The 22,177-nt window shown below is 38.7% G+C and overlaps 3 protein-coding genes and 1 long non-coding RNA gene across 4 annotated transcripts in view; 2 read left to right on the top strand and 2 right to left on the bottom strand.

Annotated features, from left to right (window-relative positions):
• LOC129741915 (thioester-containing protein 1 allele R1-like) overlaps positions 1–13,591 on the top strand; it is a 42,318-nt gene extending 28,727 nt beyond the window's left edge. The window contains exons 9-11 of the mRNA XM_055733731.1: positions 9,689–10,676; positions 10,739–10,895; positions 13,175–13,591. Of these exons, the coding sequence (XP_055589706.1) occupies positions 9,689–10,676; positions 10,739–10,895; positions 13,175–13,227 (1,198 nt within the window). The 3' untranslated portion in view covers positions 13,228–13,591. The remainder of the gene's footprint in view (positions 1–9,688; positions 10,677–10,738; positions 10,896–13,174) is intronic.
• Positions 11,840–12,315, bottom strand: LOC129748225 (uncharacterized). Its single transcript, XR_008737687.1, has 3 exons — positions 12,146–12,315; positions 11,976–12,092; positions 11,840–11,881 (listed from the first exon to the last, which is right to left on the bottom strand). It is a non-coding gene; the product is annotated as an uncharacterized LOC129748225 (long non-coding RNA).
• Positions 13,592–16,255: 2,664 nt separating the features above from the next.
• Positions 16,256–20,930, top strand: LOC129741914 (uncharacterized). Its single transcript, XM_055733730.1, has 5 exons — positions 16,256–16,377; positions 16,437–17,446; positions 19,175–19,426; positions 19,496–20,660; positions 20,728–20,930. The coding sequence occupies exons 1-5, from the start codon at positions 16,368–16,370 to the stop codon at positions 20,799–20,801; spliced, it is 2,511 nt and encodes an 836-aa protein (XP_055589705.1). The 5' UTR covers positions 16,256–16,367; the 3' UTR covers positions 20,802–20,930.
• LOC129744942 (NADH dehydrogenase [ubiquinone] 1 alpha subcomplex subunit 12-like) lies at positions 17,690–18,544 on the bottom strand. Its single transcript, XM_055737730.1, has 4 exons — positions 18,344–18,544; positions 18,069–18,246; positions 17,918–18,002; positions 17,690–17,852 (listed from the first exon to the last, which is right to left on the bottom strand). The coding sequence occupies exons 1-4, from the start codon at positions 18,436–18,438 to the stop codon at positions 17,773–17,775; spliced, it is 438 nt and encodes a 145-aa protein (XP_055593705.1). The 5' UTR covers positions 18,439–18,544; the 3' UTR covers positions 17,690–17,772.
• Positions 20,931–22,177: the final 1,247 nt, after the last annotated feature.

Below are 22,177 nucleotides of genomic sequence, written 5' to 3'. Positions count from 1 at the left end.
AAAACAGCCAAATCGGACCATAAAACAGAATAGTGTGGTCCAAATTCGTGCTCAGAACCAGGTGCTGACCAAGTTCGACGGGTGTCTTCTGATGGACGATGAAACCTTACGTCAAGGCTGATTTCGGGCAAATCCCAGATCAAAAATTTTACTTGGCATCGGCTCGGGGGAATGTTTCAGCCAAATTTAAATTTGTTTTTCCGGACAAATATACACGAAAATTAATGATTTGGCAGAGCATTTGTAGCTGAGGCAAAAAAACGAAAGTTTTCGTTTCAAGTAAGACAATGGCGTCGAAACTAATAAAAATTCAATAGCGAAACGCAGTTTTGCCGATTGTTTCTACTTATTTAGTCAACTACAGTTACCTTTTCTTTTAATATTAAAAAGGATGTAGAGTGTATGAACCAACGCAAATTGGTTTTATTATGTAATTTTATTCCCAACAAAGCCTGAAAATACTTACAATTTTAAAGGATTTTTAATTTAGACAAATTTAAGAAAAAAATTATCTATTTCCTGTAAAAGCCGATACATTTTTTTAATAAGCATAAAATACAACCTAATCGGAACATAATGCTTGATTCGCTGAAAACTCCTGAAATATATTCTTTATTCAATAAATAAGAGAAAGGGATGTATTATTTTTTATAGGGTATCCAGATTCCCAGTATTTCGGAATGCCTAAGTTTTCAAAGAAAAGTGGGCAAATATAGCAAACTAAGGTCTAAATTGTGGTGGATATAGGTAAGGGAAAAGGAATTCATAAAAATATATTTGTTTAAATTCTAGTAAGAATCTATAATACTTTATTATTTACCTAGTAATTTATATTTAAATATTCTGGCATCACTGAAATTGCTAAACGAATGAACTGTGGTATTTTGAATGAGCCCATTGACCCGATTTAGCGCGAAACATTGAATTGAGCTGATGCGATTCGTCTAGCTCTGTGAGTGTGTGAGTGAAAAGGTGACTCTACCGAATGCGAAAAACTAACGGACATTCTTTTGGCGTCTTTTGTGAAGCAAAGTTGTGCGCGACTTGACTTTGCAATTATTGAGAGAATTCTTGAAGATAAATTCCTCTTCGGTCACCACATAAATCAGGCTAAATTTTTCTTTGATTTATTTATCCAAATCCCAAAGTTTCTTTTGGGAGTTTTAAAAGAGACGTGATTGACGTGTTTCGATAAAAAAAATTAAAATTTTAGGTGATTTTAGTCACTATCTATTAAATTTTTTTAACTAACGCCAAATTCTTTTATGATTTGTCCAGATTTTATGTCGATAAATTGGAGATCAAATGCCCAGATATAGCCCGGTATTGTAAAAAATAAGTGCTACTTTGCTCAGCTAAAAAAATGCTGGGAAATGTCTGTAATGTTTACTGTAGGGAACCGCCTTAACTTAAATTTTAGTGGAATTATTGGAGATATTATTTCAAGAGACCTCGTGTCTTTTATTTTAAACATTTTTATTCCGATTTTCATTTTCTTTTCTAGTTTTCTAGAACTTAAAGCAGTACGATAAAGGTTATGATTAAATTTCCCTCGGGGGCAATTGCCCCAATTGCCCCCCTCCCCTCCCTAATACGGCCTTGGTTATAATAACCCGGTTTTTTATAAATTATTCAAAGTACCGTATTTAACGGTGTATAACACGCAGTTTTTCGCCAAAATTTTTATGCCAAAAATCAAGGTGCGTGCACGGACCTTTATTTAAAGCACATTTCATAGTTTTTTTTTTTAATTTCACAAAAAATGCAGGTGCGTCGGGCCAAAACAAGTATCAAACGATTAATGATTTCTCCTATGCCCAATAACAACTGTGCAAATATTGGAGGCTCTAGGATTTGAAATGAGTTGAAGTGAAAAAAAATCAAAGTTTGTATGGAAATTAGTATGGAAAAAGTGACTTTTTGTTCAAAAAATCCAACAGCCTCTCTATAGTCCTATTTGCCGCTGGTAGTGTTCGTGATAATATGCTGGTTGTTTCACCAAGCCTTTTCAGTTTTGGGACAATTAACCTAAAAAACGATCATGTGTGTCGACCGGCTGTTCGTTTTTTGTACCGAGAGTTTTTGAGGTTAATTGTCCCGTCTCATCTGTACACGCTCAGCAAGTGTGCGTAAGAAATGTCAAAAACAACTCTATTGCACTGAACTCAAATTCTCTATGATGCATCTTATTGCTGAAAATTCAAAGAACAACTTTGCGCAAGACCGTAAACCTCTAAAATGCGTCAATCAAAAGTTGTTATTTCAAAATGAATAATTAAATTCTATTTTTTTTCACATACTTATTTTTAAACCATGCACTGCATTTTGGGTATAAGCCATTAAATATACGTCAACCACATGTCAGATTGCTAGGTTGCCGGTCTATCGTGGTCTATCTCATTGATTTTAATTATATTGTTTTGATTACAAAAGCTGCTTACACGCCTAGCTAGAGAATTGAACCGCTGCTCTCTAGGTTGCAATGAAACTCACCAGCCTCTCGACCAATCCAGCAATAGCTAATTGCCAGTGTAATGATTAGTATTAAAACTTAATGTCATTTGAGATGATTGAGTGGGTTGGTCAATAGAAGGTACCTTATTTCGTTCAAAGGACTTTCAGTACACAATATGAATCATAACAAAAATTCGCATCATCAAAAATTTATTCGAATATCTTATTTAACATTTATAAGAAAAATTCGAAAAAATCTTGAATTCCATTTGTAAATATCAGTACAGATATAAACAAAACAAATACCATGACAAGAAATTGACAGACATTTTTGACATGTCGCTTAGAATTCCCATGAAGGTTCTTTAAAACACCTTCAAGTATCTTAATGGTGCGCTTTAGAATGTTACGCGAACGTTATCGACCTTCTTGAAAAATATTTTTGACCTGTCGCTTAGAATTCCCATATAGGTTCTTTAAAACACCTTCAAGTATCTTAATGGAGCGTTTTGGAATGTTACGCGAACGTTATCGACCTTCTTGAAAGAAGTAATAAAGGAAATGGATTTCGGCCCGGAAAATAAATCACGCAAGACGAGATCAAATGTAAAACACGTTTTATTCGTTCGGAGTCTTGATATAAAGTAAAGCAGAAATTGCAAACGGTAAACAACGGCTGTTGCCGTTAAACTGTCAACAACGGCAGGGATGCCAATAACAACGGTCGTTACGTAATTTGCATACACGCTCATTATAAACTCATCACCCCTGCTCAAATTATGGAACTCATAGGACACCTATACCCTCTCGAAGACGCTTGAAGGTTGCAGAAGGTAACCCTTTCGTCATAATATCAGCCAATTGTTGCTCTGAAGGAACAAACACAAGCACTACTTGTCCTTCCTGAACCAATTCTCGAATGAAATTAAACTTAATGTCCACATGTTTCATACGACGACTATCTCTTGGTTCTTCTGACACTCTTATACACGACTGATTGTCTTCGAGATACTTCACTGCATCGTCGATCACCACGCCGAAGTCCAGCAGCAATCTGCGCATCCACACACCTTCGCATACACCAGTGCAGAGCGCAACAAACTCGGCTTCCGTCGACGATAATGCTACGGTTTGCTGCTTGCGAGTAAGCCATGCTACAGTTCCGCCAAACACACGAACAATGTAGCCACTAATCGAACGCCGGTCGTTTATGTCGTTACCCCAGTCTGCGTCAGAGTAAATGACCATGGTTTCAGCTTGCTCACTTCCAATGAACTCCAGTCCTACGTCGAGAGTTCCTTTCACGTAGCGCAGAACCCGTTTCAAATAACACCAATGTTCAGCCGTGGGACAACTCTGGTATTGGCTAAACATGTTCACTGCGGCACACAAATCCGGTCGGGTTGTCAATGCAACGTAAGCTAAGCACCCAACGAGTTCTCGGTACGGGCTACTCGTTCGCTCAGCTTCTGTTCCTTTCTTCAGTTTCAGATGGCATTCTAGTGGGGTACTCACTGGTTTGCACTCTTCCATGCCAAACCACCGAAGCAAACTCTCCAAATAACTTCGTTGCGTGATCTTCATCTGCTGCTTTTCGATATTTCTCTCGATACGCATACCGAGAAAACACTTTACGTCACCTAAGTCCGACATCTCGAACTCACGCTTCAACTGGCACTTCACTTCTTCGATTCCTTTCGGTTTCTCTCCAGCAATGAGGATGTCGTCGACATACAGCAACAGGAACAATCTCTCTCCTTTCTTGATGTAGAGACAGCGGTCGTTCTCACTGCGCTTGAATCCCAGCTTTGACACATATTGGTGGAACCGCTCATTCCAGGCTCTGGACGCCTGCTTGAGCCCATACAGCGCGCGGTTCAGCCGACACACCAATCCGTTGCCTACCCGAAATCCATCGGGTTGTTCCATGAAGATTTCTTCCTGCAACGTGCCATTCAGGAACGCTGTCTTTACGTCGAGCTGGTGGACTTGAAGACACTTCTGATTCGCGACTGCTAACAGAGTCCGAACCGTATCAAGACGAGCTACTGGGGCGTAGGTCTCAGCGTAATCGTAGCCATACCGCTGAGAAAATCCACGGGCTACCAGTCTGGCTTTGTATCTATCTGGTGCGCCGTCTTCTCCTCGCTTTATCTTGAAAACCCACTTGCAAGACACGGGTTTTCTTCCTTCAGGCAGCTTGGTAAGAGTCCACGTGTTATTCTTCTCGTGTGAACTCATTTCCTCCTTCACAGCTGTCTCCCAGTGCTTCCAGTCGTCGCGCTTCTTCATTTCGCTCACCGTGGCTGGAAAGTCTTCCACGTAGTCTACGGCACTCAGAGCGTGTGCAGCAAAGTTCATTTCGTAATCTTTGTGCCATGCGGGAGGAGCTCTCTTGCGACCTTGCGGAGCTTCGGGGGCTTCATCTGCCCCTGCTGAATCTGTGCCGTTTTCGTCATCATCGCAATCGACAAACTCGTCATTGGAATGATCGAGAATGGATTGCTCTTGCTCGTTATCACTTTCGCTCTTGTTATCGGAATCATCAATCTTTCGGATTAGGACCACATCCTGTTCCGGAGGACCTTTCTCGCTCACTTGGTCCCCGGAGATACCACCGGATTTGTCTATGATAACATCTCTCTTGGCGACGACTTTCTTACGCAATGGATCCCAGACTCGATATCCATTGCAGTGATAACCCAGAAAAATACCTTTCCAGGATTTCTGGTCTAGCTTCCTCCTGTGCTCTTTGGGGATGTGGCAGTATGCAGGGCTTCCCCATACTCTCATCATAGACACATCAGGTCTACGTCCTTCCCACATTTCGTAAGGAGTTTTTCCATCTTGGACCGCACTTGCTGGACTCCTGTTCACGAGAAACGCCGCTGTCTCTATGGCCTCACACCAGAACGCTTTGTCCACCTTGGAGCAGAACAACCCAAGTAACCATAAGCATTAAGCCATAACCCTTAATCAGCATTAAATCAACATTTCTAATGCAAGTTTGCATTATATCAACATTCATAATGCTTTTTAGTTATATGTAAGCATTATTAATGCATAGAAGCAATAACAAAATTTAACACTAATGACAGCACTAAATGCACATATAGAGCTACTAAATAAAGTTAAGAAGCATTAAGACTATAGCACTAGAACTTCCTGTTAATGCTTATATAAAGCTTTTATAAAGCGCAGAAACGTCAAACCCGCGAATGTAAACAAGAATGATTTTTTCATTTGCCGCGTGTGAGTAAGCAAGACAGCAAACGAAAACAATCAGAGCGAGCAGTTGCAGTTGTCTTCTCCCAAAATTTTCCAATACATTTCCAAACCTTCTCATGCATACATTGTCTATGAAGTTGTGTGACCCGAACAGTACTTCAAGTACGGGGTTTTTCACCTACCTTATCAGCATTAAGAGTGGTCGAAATGGTAAAGGCGCAAGGAAAGATAAAGGCTGCTGAGGGATCCTCGGTTCGAGACTCATCAAAGTATTCATAATTCAATTATAATCACTTCTCATTTCATAGAACACTTCATTAAGCAAGCATAATCCTTCATTCAGCAGGTGGATTGATGTTGTAGATAAGGATTTTATTTTTTTAATTTTTGTTCATTTTAATAAATCAAAGAAAATTTCCTATTTTGAATTTCCGTTTCACATCAATCATGATCAATCAATTAAAAACTTAAAAGGTGTTCTAAGTATGCATTGTTAATGCCTTTATACGGCTGGCGAAAAATGACGTTTTGATGGTGCTCTAATTTAGCATTTGTAATGCTTATTAAAGGCTATATTGTGATAGCATTTATTCAGCCCGCTATTTCGCCTTTTTAGCATTAAATCTGCATTATATACGCATATAGTGCAAAACAAGCATTAATTCAGAGTTATATATGGGAATATAGTGTTGATTAAGGGCTATATATTAGTGCTTATGGTTACTTGGGAACATGGACCGTGCCTTTTCAACTAAAGTACGGTTCATGCGCTCGCTAACACCATTCTGCTCCGGCGAGTATGGGATAGTGCATTGCATCTCGATACCTTTCTGCTTGCAAAACAATTCAAAGGGTTTATTTTTGTACTCACCGCCGTTGTCCGAGCGCAGTCGCGATATTCTCACGCCAAACTTGGCCGTGACCATCGCTTCGTACTGTTTGAAGTACTTTAGAACCTCATCCTTCGAGCGCATCCCGTAGATGATCGTAAAACGGCTCCAATCATCTATGAAGCTGACGTAATACCGACAACCATCGTGGCTTACCGGAGAGATCGGGCCACATACATCGGAATGCACTATCTCCAACACTCGTGTTGAACGCCTTTCTGTACTCTAAACGGCTTCCGCGTCTGCTTCGCATCGATGCAGGATTCACACACTATTTCACTCTTATCATCACTAATGCACTTTTCTAGTCCTTTCACTATTTGGTCTTTCATCAGTCTGTTCAAGTTTTTCTCACTCAGGTGCCCGAAACGACGGTGCCATAGTTCATTGCATTTCCGAATTTTTCCACACGAGTACATTACCGATCCGTTACACTTTCCATAGAAATCCATCTCGTACTGGAAACCGCGACGCTTTCCACTCGCGAGTACTTCCGAATTTTGGAGAATTTTTACCACACCGTTTTTAAACAAAACCTCCATTCCCGCCATCTCAACTTTCCGGATTGAGAATAAATTACAACGGAGATCCGGCGAATAAAGAACATTCTCCAACGTACACTCACGACGATCGTTCCCGGCAATTGCCAACACTTTAACCGATCCCGAAAACTTAGCGGTCGCACACTTTCCGTTCAATGCTACGGCAATATCAATCGGCTCTTCCAATGGCACCAGCGTTTCGAAGAGGCTCTTGTCGTTTGACATATGCTCTGAGGCGCCCGAATCGGCGTACCACACTATTTTTTCTTTCCGTGTGCTTTCTCCCCCAGCAACAAAACAAACACTTCTCTTCTCGGAAACATTAGCACTGGATCTTCGGTGTTTCTTATCTTCTTTCTTTGCCAAAGATTTCTTCTCCCTTTGGGGGCACTCAGCCGCCTTATGGCCCAACTCATGGCAAACAAAACACCTCCACTTTTTATCCACTTTCGGCTTCCCAGCAAAAGCTGCCGGTTCCCGTTTCGAACCACTTGGTTCCTCACTTTTTCCCCGACACTTGAGCTCTTCATCGAGCAGCCGACATTTAACAAACTCGATTGATAAATTGTCTTCCGGCATCGTCTCGATCGCGGTAACCACTGTTTCGTAAGCCGGACCCAGGGTAAGCAGTAGATGGCACACAATATCCAGATCATCTAATACTGCTCCGGTATTTTTATACTCCCGCACTACCCGATCAAACAACAAGAAATGTTCTTGTAAACACCCGCCATCATGGCGAAGTGCAAGCAACTTTCTTTTCAAGTGCAATCTCGTTGCAACCGTTTTTCTTTCGAACACTCGATTCAACGCTAACCAAATTTTTCTTGGAGAATCTTGGTCTTGCACATACTCAAGCATCGAATCACTAATACGCGAAATCAAAATCGATTTGCAATGGCGGTCTTTCTTCCGACGCTTCTCAACAAGCCTTTCCTTTGCTTGCCGAGCCCCCGCGTCATCTTCGGGTTTGACCCGCAGCGCTTCCACTTCCGCCAATTCCTGCTGGATGCATTCCAAGCACTCGTGCTCTTCTAGCACCACTTGCATCCGGAATTTCCATGACGGGAAATTCGTGCCGTCAAACAATGGAACCCGCACAACATCCGTCGATTCCCGATTGTCCATCGCGATTCAATTCGTGCTAATCCGACAACGAATAACTTTTACTATTTTCCGCGGCACTCGCGAATACCTGGGCCCATAACCTAATAAAGGAAATGGATTTCGGCCCGGAAAATAAATCACGCAAGACGAGATCAAATGTAAAACACGTTTTATTCGTTCGGAGTCTCGATATAAAGTAAAGCAGAAATTGCAAACGGTAAACAACGGCTGTTGCCGTTAAACTGTCAACAACGGCAGGGATGCCAATAACAACGGTCGTTACGTAATTTGCCTACACGCTCATTATAAACTCATCAAGAAGTTCCATTAAAAGCGCTTAGAAGTTCCGTTATCGATAGTTTAACCTTTCAAAGGGCGATGGAAGTTCCTGAGTAACTTTTACGCGACAAGAGTCACCTGAAGTTCCCGTAATACATTTTTTCAGCCAAATGTGAACTTCGGAGTTCAGAGTTAAGTAAAAACCGCGACTTTTGGTTGCTTGGGATATGGCTGAAATAGAAACAGTGTTGTAAAAAAATAAAACTCCCCAAAATCTTGAAAACATTTTTGCATGGTAAAATTTTCAAAATGTCAAAATTTCTACCACTTTTTCCCAACACCAGTGAACTTGCTCTAACTGACTCTTTTTTTCATCGTATGCCCGTTGTTCTCTTTTCTTCTAAAAATCTACACTCTATCGCAATCTCTCTCTCTCGCTCATCAACAGAAGTTTTTCTTCGGCTCGCCGAGTGAATGAACGCTCTCTTTCAATACTCTAAGTGTTGCCAAGATACAAATTTTACATTCTTTTTCTTTAACCTTTCTCCTTATATCATTTCCTACAGTGCAGTTGTTCGACCATTGTTTGTTTTAGATGCAAAACAAGAGATTTATTGTCATTAAATATTTCTTTCATAACTCTTATAGGATTTGATAACCTACTTTGATGTATTCAGATGACAGTTGCATGAAAAATTGGGCTTTACAATGGTATTTTAGCAGAATATTCAGTGATGCAGACGATACTTTTGGACACCATTTTAAGCTTATTTTTCATGTTAAAAATAATAACTTAGAAATTTTAAAATATTTTGTTGGAAAAGCTCATAAAAATTTCAATGTGTTTTGTTATACTGTTTAATGATTCCCGTTGAAAAATAATAGAGTTATGTAGCTCAAAATATGGTTTTATTTACAAAAAAAAGTAACTAAATCTAACTCGAAAAATGTTTTTTTTTTTTTTAAATTAAATAAAGACATGTGTTTAAAATCGTAGAAATGAACCAAATTTTAAAATTTGGGGAATGATCTGAAGACCCCCGACGCAAATAATCGTCAGATAATTAAAGAGAATCCCCCAATCAGAACCGACTATTTTGTCCCTATATAATTAAATTGATAATCTAATAAATCTAATTTATAGCTTTTCAGTAAATGAAAACCTTATCAAACAACTTTTTTTTACAGAATTGCAGCACAATATATCACCGTGGACAAAAAGGTCATCAGAGACGCTTTTAACTGGCTAGAAAAACAGCAGCAGACGGACGGTAAATTCACTGAAGTAGGAAAAGTTTGGCACCAAACCATTCAAGGAAGTCTTCAAGAAGGGGTTACCCTGACGGCGTATACTGTGATCGCATTCTTAGAACATGAAGACAACCGCCACCAATTCAAAACCTCAATTAATAAAGGAACCACTTATCTTGCAAGGCAACTCGACTCACTAAGCGATCCCTACGCACTATCCTTGACAACCTATGCTCTTCAGTTAGCTCAACATCCAAGAGTGTTGGACGCATGGAACTTGTTACTTGATAAGTCCAATTCTGATTCCGACTCGGAGAAACGTTGGTGGAAAACTGGTTCAACAAGCATCGAGACTGCTGGATACGCCCTTCTGACAAATTTGAACGCAAGTATGGCCATTGACGGAAAGCCCATAATGCAGTGGCTAGTAAGTCAACGCTACGATAAAGGTGGCTACGATAATATCCAGAACACATTCGTTGGACTTCAAGCTCTTGCAAGTTATGCGGAAAGGCTTTCGACGTCCCGCAACAATTACGAGATCACAATCATCGATAAAGCGTCCTCGTACCGAAAATCCCTCCAAGTAACTCCAAAAAATTCGGTAACGCCCCAACGAGTGGTTCTTCCCCAACAGGTGAGAGATTTGGATGTACATATTCAAGGTACCGGAACGGGAGTTTTCCAGATAGCCTACGAGTACAATTACCCAACATTAGACGACGAACCTCGTTTTGAAATCAAGAGCACTGTAAGCAAAAGGACAGGTAGAGAAGAAGATCTCAACGTTCATATTTGCAGTAGCTTTAAACCCCAGAAGTTATATGAAATCACTAACATGGTACTGATGGAAATTTTAATGCCCAGTGGATACGCAGTAAACGAGGCTACAATTTCGAAACTCAAGCGAATCAATGATCTGAAAGTATGAAATCCTACTGATTACGGTCACGTTTTCAAAACCTAACTTCAAACATCTCGTTTTAGAAAATCGAGGCTGAAAACGACAATACCCGTCTGGTTTTGTACTTTAATTCTTTGCTCTCAAACCAATCGATCTGTTTGGACGTTTCTGGCTACCGGAAAGCAATCGTTCTAGGACAAATAGCCGGATGGATTAAGGTCTACGATTATTATGACTCAAGTAAGTTTATTAACGTATTTAACGATGCATGACACGGAGTTTTTGCCATAATTTTTAGGCAAAAAAATGAGGGTGCGTGCTGTGCATCGGAAATTAATCACCCTTATTCTTGTTTACGGCGTATCTGTCGTTCGATCGAACGGATACTTTCGATCGAGTTCGAAAAAGCTATTCTTGTTTTCGTTCGAATGCGATACGTTCGATATTGGTGTTGCCCGATCAAATTCGAAATTTTTGAGCAGCAAGCTACGTCAAAATGACATTTGTCGTCATGTATTTTCCGGGTTTTCGGGTCTCGAAAAATTCATACGTCGGTCAGTGGCGGAAATACTTCCGAAAAAATGATTTTAGGTCGTGTGCTGAGGGTCGTGCAATTGAGGGACATCGGAACGCGGGATAAAGTGTTGAAATCAGCAGCCGAGAGACTTAGAGCAGCAGCCGAGAGACAGCTAGCAACTTTCGAATTTTCAGATCTGGTCCGACATCGAATCTGTTCATTCAGGAGCTGTTCGCACCTGTTCGTTTCCGAACGGAAAAAGCTATTCCAACACGGAGAAAAATATATAGATTTATCAGTTATATTACACGTCTACATGAACATAAATATGATTGTTTGGTTCTGACCCGAAAATACATTCAAGCCAACAATCTGATTATACGTTGCCACAAATGGATAAATGGCTGATTTAGCGATCGCATCAGCTTCGATAATCCAACAGGAATTTTTAGTCAATCATTTGTATGGCTGTTTTTACCGTATTACCACTGTATTACTGCTCCCCATGAATGTCGGAAATTGTAGATTCAAATATTTAAAAAAATCAATTTGAGCAGTTAAATGCATTGTTTTTCCTTTTTATTTGTAATGAGAAATATGTTTTTTTTTTAAATTTAATCATATATCACTTTAGTGGCATATTTTTGAATGCAATTGATGCTGCTGCTCCGCCGTTTCCAGAAGGATTTTTTTGAGACTTGCGCGAAACCTGAAACAAAATTTGAAAAAATCGTCAAAATCTAAATCGTTTTTTTTCAACCGAGAGAACATGATGAATATTAAAAAGATATCAAATTACTTACGTGTTAAAACTGATTTGGAAATATTCTGGGGGATTTTGTTTTTTTCCCATTGCTTCGGCCTAGCGGGATCAAAGTATGCGCGCTTCAACATATATGTCCCAGCGGATGAATCTGAAACTGAAAACAACTGTTAGTAGAACAAATCAATTTACACAACAAATTGAACTTACATTTTCGCTTTCTGATGTGTTTCCTCGAAAAAATAACTCCCACCATCTTCTGTTTTTGTGCCATTCAAAAACTAACATCTAGAATCTTTAAGTTGACCTGATTAAAATAGCCAAATCCGCCATATGTTAGTTTATATTAGCGATGAGCAGATGAGAAATCCTCGATAGCCAAAACAACTTTAGAGCAACGCTAGTTTATTCGTAGTCATCGATGTAGATTTAGCAATATTATGGGTTCAACCAAAAATCAGTGATATAGAAAAGCCAACCATACGAATTTTGATAACAACCTGTAAAGTTTTTTATCCGTGAATGCCTATCGGTGATGGTGTTTAAAAATCTGATATTACCGTCGGAAGTGCTCCTCCCCGCTGGGTCTCGATCGTCATCAAGAAGGGATAAATTTGAAAGGCTACAATGTTTACATTCGAATTTTGCTTTAAAATGATGAATAAAAATCTCATTTATTCAATATCAAAATAAATTGTTATTTGAAGTTTTATTATTTTAAGCCACATATCAATTTCTGATTCGCCCAACATCGCAAACTTTTTCATTGAACGTCCAAGATTCGCAACATAAAACTTACGCTTTTTTCAACTAATAATAAAATTTGGTCTTTTAAATCTCGTTATTTAGCAGCATACAATTTCGCAGGTTTGAATCCAATGTTATTTCAATCGACTTTTGAATTCCACAATCAATATTAAACTTCACTAATTGCTTTAAACGATCATGGTTTGCAGCAATTAGTCTCGCGTTTGACAGTCCGTAGAAAAAATACGTTCGATCGAAAACGGGAATGCAATGTTTTGTTCGTACGAACGATGTTCGAAAGATCGAACTGTTCTCATTCGTTCGAACGAAAACAAGAATACGAAATTGCAAAACTTTCGAACGAATGCTATTCGATCGAAAACGAGAATAAGGGTGAATGTTACACATTTATTTTTTCTTTAATACATTTTGCTCAAAAATTGTGGTTCTAAGTGTTAATTTCAAGCCTTTTAATATGTTCCCTCATTTCAGCACGCGAGGCTATGCAGTATTTCCAAGGAACTCTAGAGAAGGTTTCAACGTAAAACTAAAAAGTTTTTTACCATGACTGCCGTAAAGGAACAATAGAAGAGTGTGATGATCCTCCATTTCCTTGAACACCTTCCACTAAAAACTCGAAATTTCTCAATAAATTTCTTCCGCGTGAGAAAACCCCGTTTTTTCTTATGACACACGTCTTAAATCTGCCTTTATTTTTCTCCGCTTGCTGTAATGCGAACTCAAACTTTCTTTCTCGGAAACTTATTCTCTCTATCTCTTTCTCTCCGTAACTCTTTTCACTAACGGTACCAGCATGTACCGAACTGCTGGCGGATTGCATTTTTCTAACGGTCTGCTTGACACTGATGTAGAGGATAGATGAAATAAATAATAAATAAAAAGATGTGACAATAAAATAAGAATGTTTAAATTGGTCAAAAAATAACGAGTTATTGAGTTTTGCGTTTCATCGTGTAAATTGAGAGTGAGTGAGAAAGATCCCAAAGCACGCAAACAGGAGCAAACAGTTCAGTTGTTCTACGACTATTGGTATATACGGATGTGTGTTGTCCATGTGGAAAAATACAGAATTAAAAAGAACTGGCGGATTCGACAATTGATAATATTAATTCTTCTAAATTTTCAACCAATCTTTTAACATAGATTTTTAATAAATATACACTCAGGCAAATTCTTATAATAATTTTCATAAGATGCGTCTTATGAACCGCTTTTTAGAGTGTAAAATTGTTTTTCATAAGAGTCTTATGAAATTCTTTCAGTTTTCATTATAATATCGTATGAAAAATGGAAGAAACGGCATTGTGAAAAAATAATGAACACATTCACTCATTCTATCAGTAATTTTTTTATCGTCGTACGGAGCTATTGAGTTTTTTTGATAGTTAGGAGTGATTTTCTAAATGGTAAGTTCGAGTAATATAGTTTATTTTTTATGACGCTGAAAACATTTGTGAATTAAAATACTTTTTCATTCATTTAGTTTTCAGAAAATCACCGGCAAAATGCACAAGGCCAAAGGACCGGATGAGGAAGAAGAATTGTGTTGGATGGAACCGGGTGATTATGTGCTTATGTGTATGACCATGGTATAGTTTCGATCAAATATGCCGAAAAAATGAAATAAAAGTTTTATCCATCAACCCGCATAATCAATTACAATATATAGAGAATATTCTATATTGTCTCTAAACGTTATCGTTTATTGTAAAGTGAACAGTATATGTACAATAACACAGACCATATTAACAATCTGTATTATGATTATCTGTTAAAGTACCATATGGGGAAAGGGCTGTTAAGCATGTTTACCATTCAAAAAGAGCGATTTTTTCGAACAAATATTTCATGCTACATTATTGGATACGGTTAAAATATCATCCACTTTTGGCGAGCAAAACAATCTACCTGAATGTTCTAGCTACGTTGGAATACAAAATCATAGATTTCATCAACTTCAATGGATATAGTTTGCTTATAGTAGTTTGTAGTAAAAATAACGCTCAATCATACGTTCCGCATATTGTAAAATATTTTTAAAAAGAGCTTCCCTGTACCATAACCAATATAGTTCCAATTCTTTCCCACAAAAAATAAAATAAAATTAAAAAATTTAAATGTTGAGATTTTTATTTTTTATTTCTGATATTATACATGGATTATACAATCTTACCTATTTGTGCAGATCTGCATTGTTCAGCCTTTCAGTAGATTTTTTTTCCGCTCTCCGCTCAGCAGAGATCTTTGTTTCTGTAATTTCATTAGTTTTATTTAATCTCACTAGTTTTTATCGATAATATAATATAGTTTTACTTACTTTTCGCGTTCTGTGTGTTTTTCTCAGCGTGATTCTTTTTTTTCGGAGCCATTTTGAACACAGTTTTCAGTTCCGAACCTGGCGTGGGGTTGCCGACACAAATTTTAACGAAGTGAAGTGAAAATTAGCAGATGCTGAACCCAAGAGCGAAAAAATGCATAAGCTCACAACTACATCTTAAAATAACAATATTAGTTATTATCCGCAAGAGGTGAAATGATAACGACTTGTCTAACTCATACAATGTTGTCAATGTTGTTTTTTTTTTAATTTAATGTCTAATGCTAAGAAAATATAAGGAAACTTTGTCGTACACTGTTAGAGTCCTGGATAAGGTCCAGAGACAATATTCAAAGGTTGCAAATTTTTATTCTCTTATTATACTATACTTACTAAATCATATATCATATTGTCACTGTCACTGATACGATCCTGTCATAATTTATTGAGGTAATAAAATTTTGAACATGTATAATGAAATGATACTTGGAAGATATTTCATACTGGTACTGCTACCAATATATTAAGTTAATAGTTAGTACTATATCCCCAACTGTTTTTAATTATGCGGGAAATTTCTTGAATAATTTACATCAAACATGACATTTCCTGTTTTCATAAGACTCTCTTATGAAAAACCAGAAAAGCTCATTAGAGAAGGTGTTCATCTGAAGAATTCATTCGCGTCATAAGACAATCTTATGAATTTCAAGGATTTCTCTTATGGCGCCACTTCATAAGAGAATCTTATGGCATACTTAATAGTATTTTTCTGAGTGTATGAATATTAAATTATTTTACTACCTTGGAAACTGATTACTTGTGGCGAGAAGAACAAATTAGATATTAGCTCTAAGTTAAACCCATTTTCCAACATCCTTCCTTTATTTCGCTGTAACAGCTCGATTATGCTAATAATTTATGAGTCATAAATAAGGAGATCTGATTGTTCGGCTTTCTTTCATTTAATGTATCAGACTTGGCAATGGTTTTGTTTTTCCAAGGGGTTGAAAAATCTCATTTTTCCAGATGAGTATACTTGCAGCATCAGACCCACTTGGATACAGGTTTATTTAGTTTAAAAATTAATACTTTTTAATAAATACGATTGATTTCGAATAATTTGAACGACCTTAACATTTTGACGTTTCTCAAAAAATACTTTATCGACGTCATTTTAGTTTGTGAGCTCAGATGTAGATGTCGCACAATTCACAACGCTTTTTATTTTGGTCCGTTGTTTCTCAACATCACTTAAGTCTTGAACTTTTTAGCAGAACCAGAAAATCCTTTTTTGAGAAAATCAACGCTTTAATTTGTCTTAAAACTTTATAAATTCTCATAAATATGGCAGCAGGTACGTCAACAAACCTTTTCTAGTTCATTTAATAATAGCATCTTCCTTTTACCTTGTAGAAATCGCCGGAAACAAATATGACTTCAAGGTACCGGAAAAGCAAATCAAAAGTGCTATGGAGATGGCCCGCTGGGAAAAATCGGAGGCATATTACGATCTGTTGGGATTCATAAGCAGTATGTGCGTTGCCCTGCAAGCGACCAGGCTTAGCCAAAAAATAGAGATAAATCCTGTTATACAGAAACTGATGGACGCTCTCAGCCGACTAGAGCAGCTGGCCATTGAAACCCCGCCGGTAGATCAACCAGCCCGTTTCGGGAATATTGCTTTCCGCAGTTGGTTCGAAAAAGTACAGGCCGAGGGTCCAGGCTTAATTTCTGCGGCTTTGCCTGAACATTTGCAGGATGCTGTCAAAGAACTGAATGTTTATTTCGTAGAATCTTTTGGGAATGCTACACGGATTGATTATGGAACTGGGCACGAATTGGCCTTTGTTATGTTTCTGATGTGCCTCTTCAAGACGGGAGCCATTGAAAGGAAGGATGAAGTCGCTGTTGGTTTGAAACTTTTCAATCAATATCTGAACCTGGTGCGAAAACTACAAGTCACCTATCGAATGGAACCAGCCGGAAGTCACGGTGTCTGGAGTCTGGACGATTTCCAGTTTGTACCATTTATTTGGGGTAGCGCCCAGCTAGCCGTGAACAGTCCAATCGAGCCGGCCCACTTTGTGGAGGACAAGATAATCGACGAACACAGGAAAGAGCTCATGTTCGTCAGTTGCATCGACTACATCCGGCAGGTCAAGACCGGACACTTTGCAGAACACTCGAATCAGCTGTGGAGTATCAGTGCGGTTCCTTCATGGGGCAAAATTTGCACCGGTTTGATCAAAATGTACCAGAAAGAGGTGCTGTCCAAATTTCCGGTCATTCAGCATGTGTACTTTGGATCGATCCTAACGTTAAATCTCGTTAAACCTGGCACACCCACACCAAGTCCACGGCTGGGAATGATCCCTCGGCAGCAGCAAATCGTCGCTGCCCCACCAGCTCCGCCAAAGTTTGAATAAGCTGATGACCGGATGTTGATGATAACTCTTTAGTTTTTATTTTTATGCTGTGAAGTTGGTAAGCGATGCCCAAAAATATGATATTGAAATAAATCTTAGAAATATAATTCTTTTTGTTTGTTTGAAATACCTAATCCTTTGGCGTCAATTTGCCCTGATTGTGCGTTCAATCAAGGCCCTCAAGAAAATATAATAATAAATCATAGATGTTTTGGCTGTCTTTAAATAAAACAAACACAATTTTACAGAATTTTATACCTAACAGGCGGTTCTATTTTCAAACATTCAAGATACCAATTCAATTAGGAAATAAAGCCTGAATTTCATTCCAGCTTCGGCGTTGGTTTAGAAGGATCCCAAGCATCGACCTTCGGTTTGGTGGTTGAATAAGGCATGTATGCCCCTGAAATTAACCGAAAAAATGTGTATTAAAATTCCGTAACCATAAGAATGTTCGATTTTTCTAACTCGTGGTTCCGGAAAGATTTTCGCTATGATCAGCCATCCATTTGTACTGCTTTCGGTTGCCATCACGATTTGGTGGTAAGTCCGTCTGAAATGAAACATCAACACTTCTAATTCCATTGCCGAGTTCGATAAAATTATGATTTCAAAAAACCTTGTAATGCATCCAACCGAACCAATCGGCCGGAATCTGGGAACCGTCGTATTCTAAATTGAAGTGCGGCGCATATTCTACCCACCGGTTGCGACCGTAGAACTGCGAAGGATCCTCGAAGTATTTGTTGCCGTACTTGTCCTCCCCGACCAATCGACCAGCTTTCATCTCGTCCATGCTGCGGCGACCAATAAGCAAAACAAAAAGATTTCATCCATGTGTACTCAAATCTCAAAGTCTACATGAGTTACATAAGTCTCGAATGGGAAACTTACCGATACAATTTGTACAAACTGGCACGGATTCCACCATTATCGCGCACGTAGGAGAACAGTTTTCCCAGCTTGTCGAGACCGACGTAACGTGCCATTTTGCCGGAATATTGGGTTTTTAATCAGGGTAGTACGCGCAAAAACCCCTGGCAAGAGGACAGAAAATACACAGCTGCAGATTTTATAACAAAAATATAAAAACGCACGAAAATGAGAATCAAAACAAAATACAGAACGTCGATAAAGCAGAATGCAGCTGTCAGTTACACGGTCAAAAGAAGTTACTTGAAAAAATTTTAATCATCAGACCGATTTTATATCTTTTTAAAAAAAGGACCATCTCCAAATTCAAGTTTGTCGGCAAATTTTGTTAAATTCATTTGTAATTTCGTTTTTTTCACTGAAATGCATTTTAAAAGAGTAATTTAACAATGTATTTGATCGACTTGCTCAAGCGTGCTTGAGCATTCATCTTGTTTTCATCAGATTAAGCCGTTCATCCCGTGACAATTTTTACCATACTTTCTGCAGACCATAAAAGATAAAAATTGACTCTTTGGAATAATTCTTATTATCTGGCCCTTTTAACTTCAGTAATGGAATCAAACGTATGTAATAAATCGTTCCATTCGTTTCAACATGCTTTTCGATTTTCAGATTGATTATTCTGAATAATAATAATTTAGTACTGAAATTCCTACCACAAAATTGTGTTTTTTAGAGCTTCGATAAAGATCAATTTTGGATTATAATTATTCATCGAACGGGTGCACCAGCCGAAGCATGTAGCGCCAGCAAAAAAGCCGCAAACGGTCGAGAATTTGAAATTGATAGAAAACAACAGCAACAAACGGAAGGCGCTGCGGCAATTTGGTTTTCGTTCCGAAAATTTACGCGGATACTGCGGGGGGAGGTTCCGAAATGGGCTCGGCAGAGGTTGGCCGGATCAATCCGCAGCAAGATTTCCTGTACACCGGTCAGGATCTGATGCAGTTTGCGGTTTGCATGAACTGTTGTCGCTGTTCGCCGTTCTTGATTTATCTGGGCGCGAATTCACAGATGAGGAAGCTGGAGGCAACAAAAAATGTAAGTGTAATGTTAAATCTGTTAATTGTTAAAATTTTGTTATTCCGTACGTTTCTTTTTAAATTTAAGGAAAACCATTTATTCTGCCCCGAGTGTACACCATGTTCGAGTGCTTTTCAGAAAGCATTCCCGGGCGAAAAATTGTACCGCAACGATAGTATTCTTCACGACCAAGGGCTTCTGGAACTGCTTAGCCGGTTCATTTACGGCAATCCCTACTACGAGTGTTTGCGCAAACGAGATAGAATAATTATTACCGAAACAACCAAATTACTCACTTCCTACAAGCAGCTGTCCAAAATTTCATTGCCAAAGCTGAAAAAATTGGATTCACTTTACGAGCTGTTTCCCGCCTTTCATCGAATGTTTAACGAACGATTCGACTCTCCGGATCAAGTCACAGATGCCATACAGAAAAAGTATCAAGAGATATGTAGTGCGTACGCAAATCTTTCAGACATCGAAGCAAGTCAGCTTCAGGATTACATCGATATCGATATCGATCGCACGCCTCGGCACATGAAGTTAACCTCTCATCGACAATCTGCTCCGGTAATTCTTACAAGTGTTCCGGATGCATTGCTAGCAACTCCGCTTGCTAGCCCCTCGCCCGCATCGACGTTGAACGTATCTAGCTCAACTATTCATTCGTTGGAAGATACTGGTCCCCGAGAACCACTTCGAACCTTAGACCTTACCTCGGAAAGTAGCGCAGAAAGTATTTCAAACGACCTGCAAATTTCTTCACAGGAACCACCGAGTCCTAGTAGAAGTACTATCGTTTCCCTGTCTCAGTCTCAATCTCAAAACCAACCTTCATCCCAAGGACAGACCAGAGCGACAGATCCTCAGTCACAAGCCTCCTCGGTTTCGATCAATATCAGCTCACAATCCGTCGAGGGTGAAAGTCACCCCAGAACAACAATGAGTTCATACAGCTCCACCAGTTCAGAAAGTCAATCGTCAAATGTTGACAACACCCGTAGAAACCCACCAGAACAGACCTCAAAAACTACACTGGAAGCTTCATCATCACAGGAGCCTTACAACATTAGTTCCCAGTCCGTCCCAGCTGGTAATCGAGAAACGGATACCTCTCTATCCTCGACCGATTCCGAAAGTACCCGAATCACGAGTCGACGGCGGAGCTCAGCGGAAGCCGGTTTATCAAGTCCGGATCCTCAGCCCGGGCCAAGTGGCGTAAAACGACCTCGAAGATCTCGAGACAATACTCGTAAGTTCGTTTGACTTTTTAAAACTCATTTTTGGATTTTTTTCATTTATTAGATTCCACTTTTCAGCTCCGATGAATCCGTCTCCGAGAAATTATGCTGCTCATCCTTCCGCACGAATGCCCCGGCTTGGGGGTGGATGACAACTCTGCGTAGCGTGAATTCTTTGGATTTGTATTTATATGGTTAATGTTTCGTGCGACGTCGGTTTTTAACTAAAGCAAATATTGTAAAATGATTTGAAGAATAAAGAAACAAGTGATAACATAAAAGTAATATTTATTAGTTATTCGAAAAATCCCGAATGCAATATCGTAATAGGAAATTTTTCACACTTCTGAAGAAGCGTATGTGATGGAGGAATGGGATTAAGAGACCAAAACAAAAAATACATATCCAAACAAAATGATCAACCACACAAAAGGAAGCAACAAGTTAAATGGCAGCTAACTTAACTCGTGTGGACGACATACCTAACTTATTTGATTTCCGAAATCATACATATTTTGCTAATACAGATGTTGAGACATTACTCTACTGCCGCTATTGGCAAGACTGCCCCATATGCACTTTCATCATTAAAATTTCTCCTCTTATTTACGTCAAGTTTACAAATATTCATACAATGTGTGCGACAAAATAAGCATCCATTGAAATTACGAAAGTTAGACCAGTTAGACTATGTTTTATCTACAGTTAAGCCAAAAATAACAATTTCCATAATTTTTACAAGCTAAGTAAGTTTAGCCTATTGGGTAAATTCCACCAAACTGATTTTTTTTTAAATATCGCATGAGGCTTATTGAATTGTTCCTAGTAAAACATGGAAAATAGTCAGATACAAACCCATATTTTATAAGTTTTTGTCATTCTAATCCAGGCGCGGTCCTATGGGGGGGGTGATCGGGGTGATCACCCCCCCCCCAAGCGGCAAAAAACCGTTACGAAGTACTCGCAAACGCTGGACTTTATATAAAAACTTAGAACTTTTCTTAGTAGATGTACTTTCGAATTCTCAAATTTTCCCACTCCGTGGGGGGTTTGTTGAATTTATTAATTACTTAATAGCTTAAAATTTAAAAAAAAAGTCGGTCCGCAAAACTAAAACAGCTGAAACTTGCAATTCCCTGGACCGAATTTCACCAAATAACTTTTATTGAGGTAATTCAGCGTTTAATTCGAATTTGCTGACCATATACGCTTCCGGCCATAAGTTTGGGATCACCCCCTAGCTAAAAAAGCTAATTTGTTTGGCCATATCTCAGTCATCTTATGCCATATTGCATTTCTTTTGATCTCATTCTAAAGTCGATGAGCAAAACCTTCTTCGTATGTTATTGGCAAAATGTATAAGTTAACGTTAACCTCATATGACTTAAACTTGGCTTAAAGTTGGAAAATTTCCTAAAAATCGCACTTGATATTTAAACCCGATCAGTTCAGGGTTGGGTGGACCGAATTTAAAAATTTGAGTTCCATTTGAATCTTTTTTCATAAATATCAAAACAAATTTTTTTTA

This window comes from Uranotaenia lowii, chromosome 2 (genome assembly GCF_029784155.1).
Source record: "Uranotaenia lowii strain MFRU-FL chromosome 2, ASM2978415v1, whole genome shotgun sequence".
Lineage (NCBI taxonomy): Eukaryota > Metazoa > Arthropoda > Insecta > Diptera > Culicidae > Uranotaenia > Uranotaenia lowii.
This window is presented reverse-complemented; position numbering and strand designations above follow the sequence as displayed.

What these genes read in the sequence shown, in the direction of transcription:
- LOC129741914 (XM_055733730.1), top strand. An exon ending in AGCTGGAGGCAACAAAAAAT is followed by an intron (nt 19,427 to 19,495) that starts GTAAGTGTAATG and finishes TTTAAATTTAAG; the next exon opens with GAAAACCATTTATTCTGCCC. An exon ending in AAGATCTCGAGACAATACTC is followed by an intron (nt 20,661 to 20,727) that starts GTAAGTTCGTTT and finishes TCCACTTTTCAG; the next exon opens with CTCCGATGAATCCGTCTCCG.
- LOC129744942 (XM_055737730.1), bottom strand. Translation starts at nt 18,438, where the DNA reads ATGGCACGTTACGTCGGTCTCGACAAGCTGGGAAAACTGTTCTCCTAC. An exon ending in TCGGTTGGATGCATTACAAG is followed by an intron (nt 18,003 to 18,068) that starts GTTTTTTGAAAT and finishes GTTTCATTTCAG; the next exon opens with ACGGACTTACCACCAAATCG. An exon ending in AAATCTTTCCGGAACCACGA is followed by an intron (nt 17,853 to 17,917) that starts GTTAGAAAAATC and finishes GGTTAATTTCAG; the next exon opens with GGGCATACATGCCTTATTCA.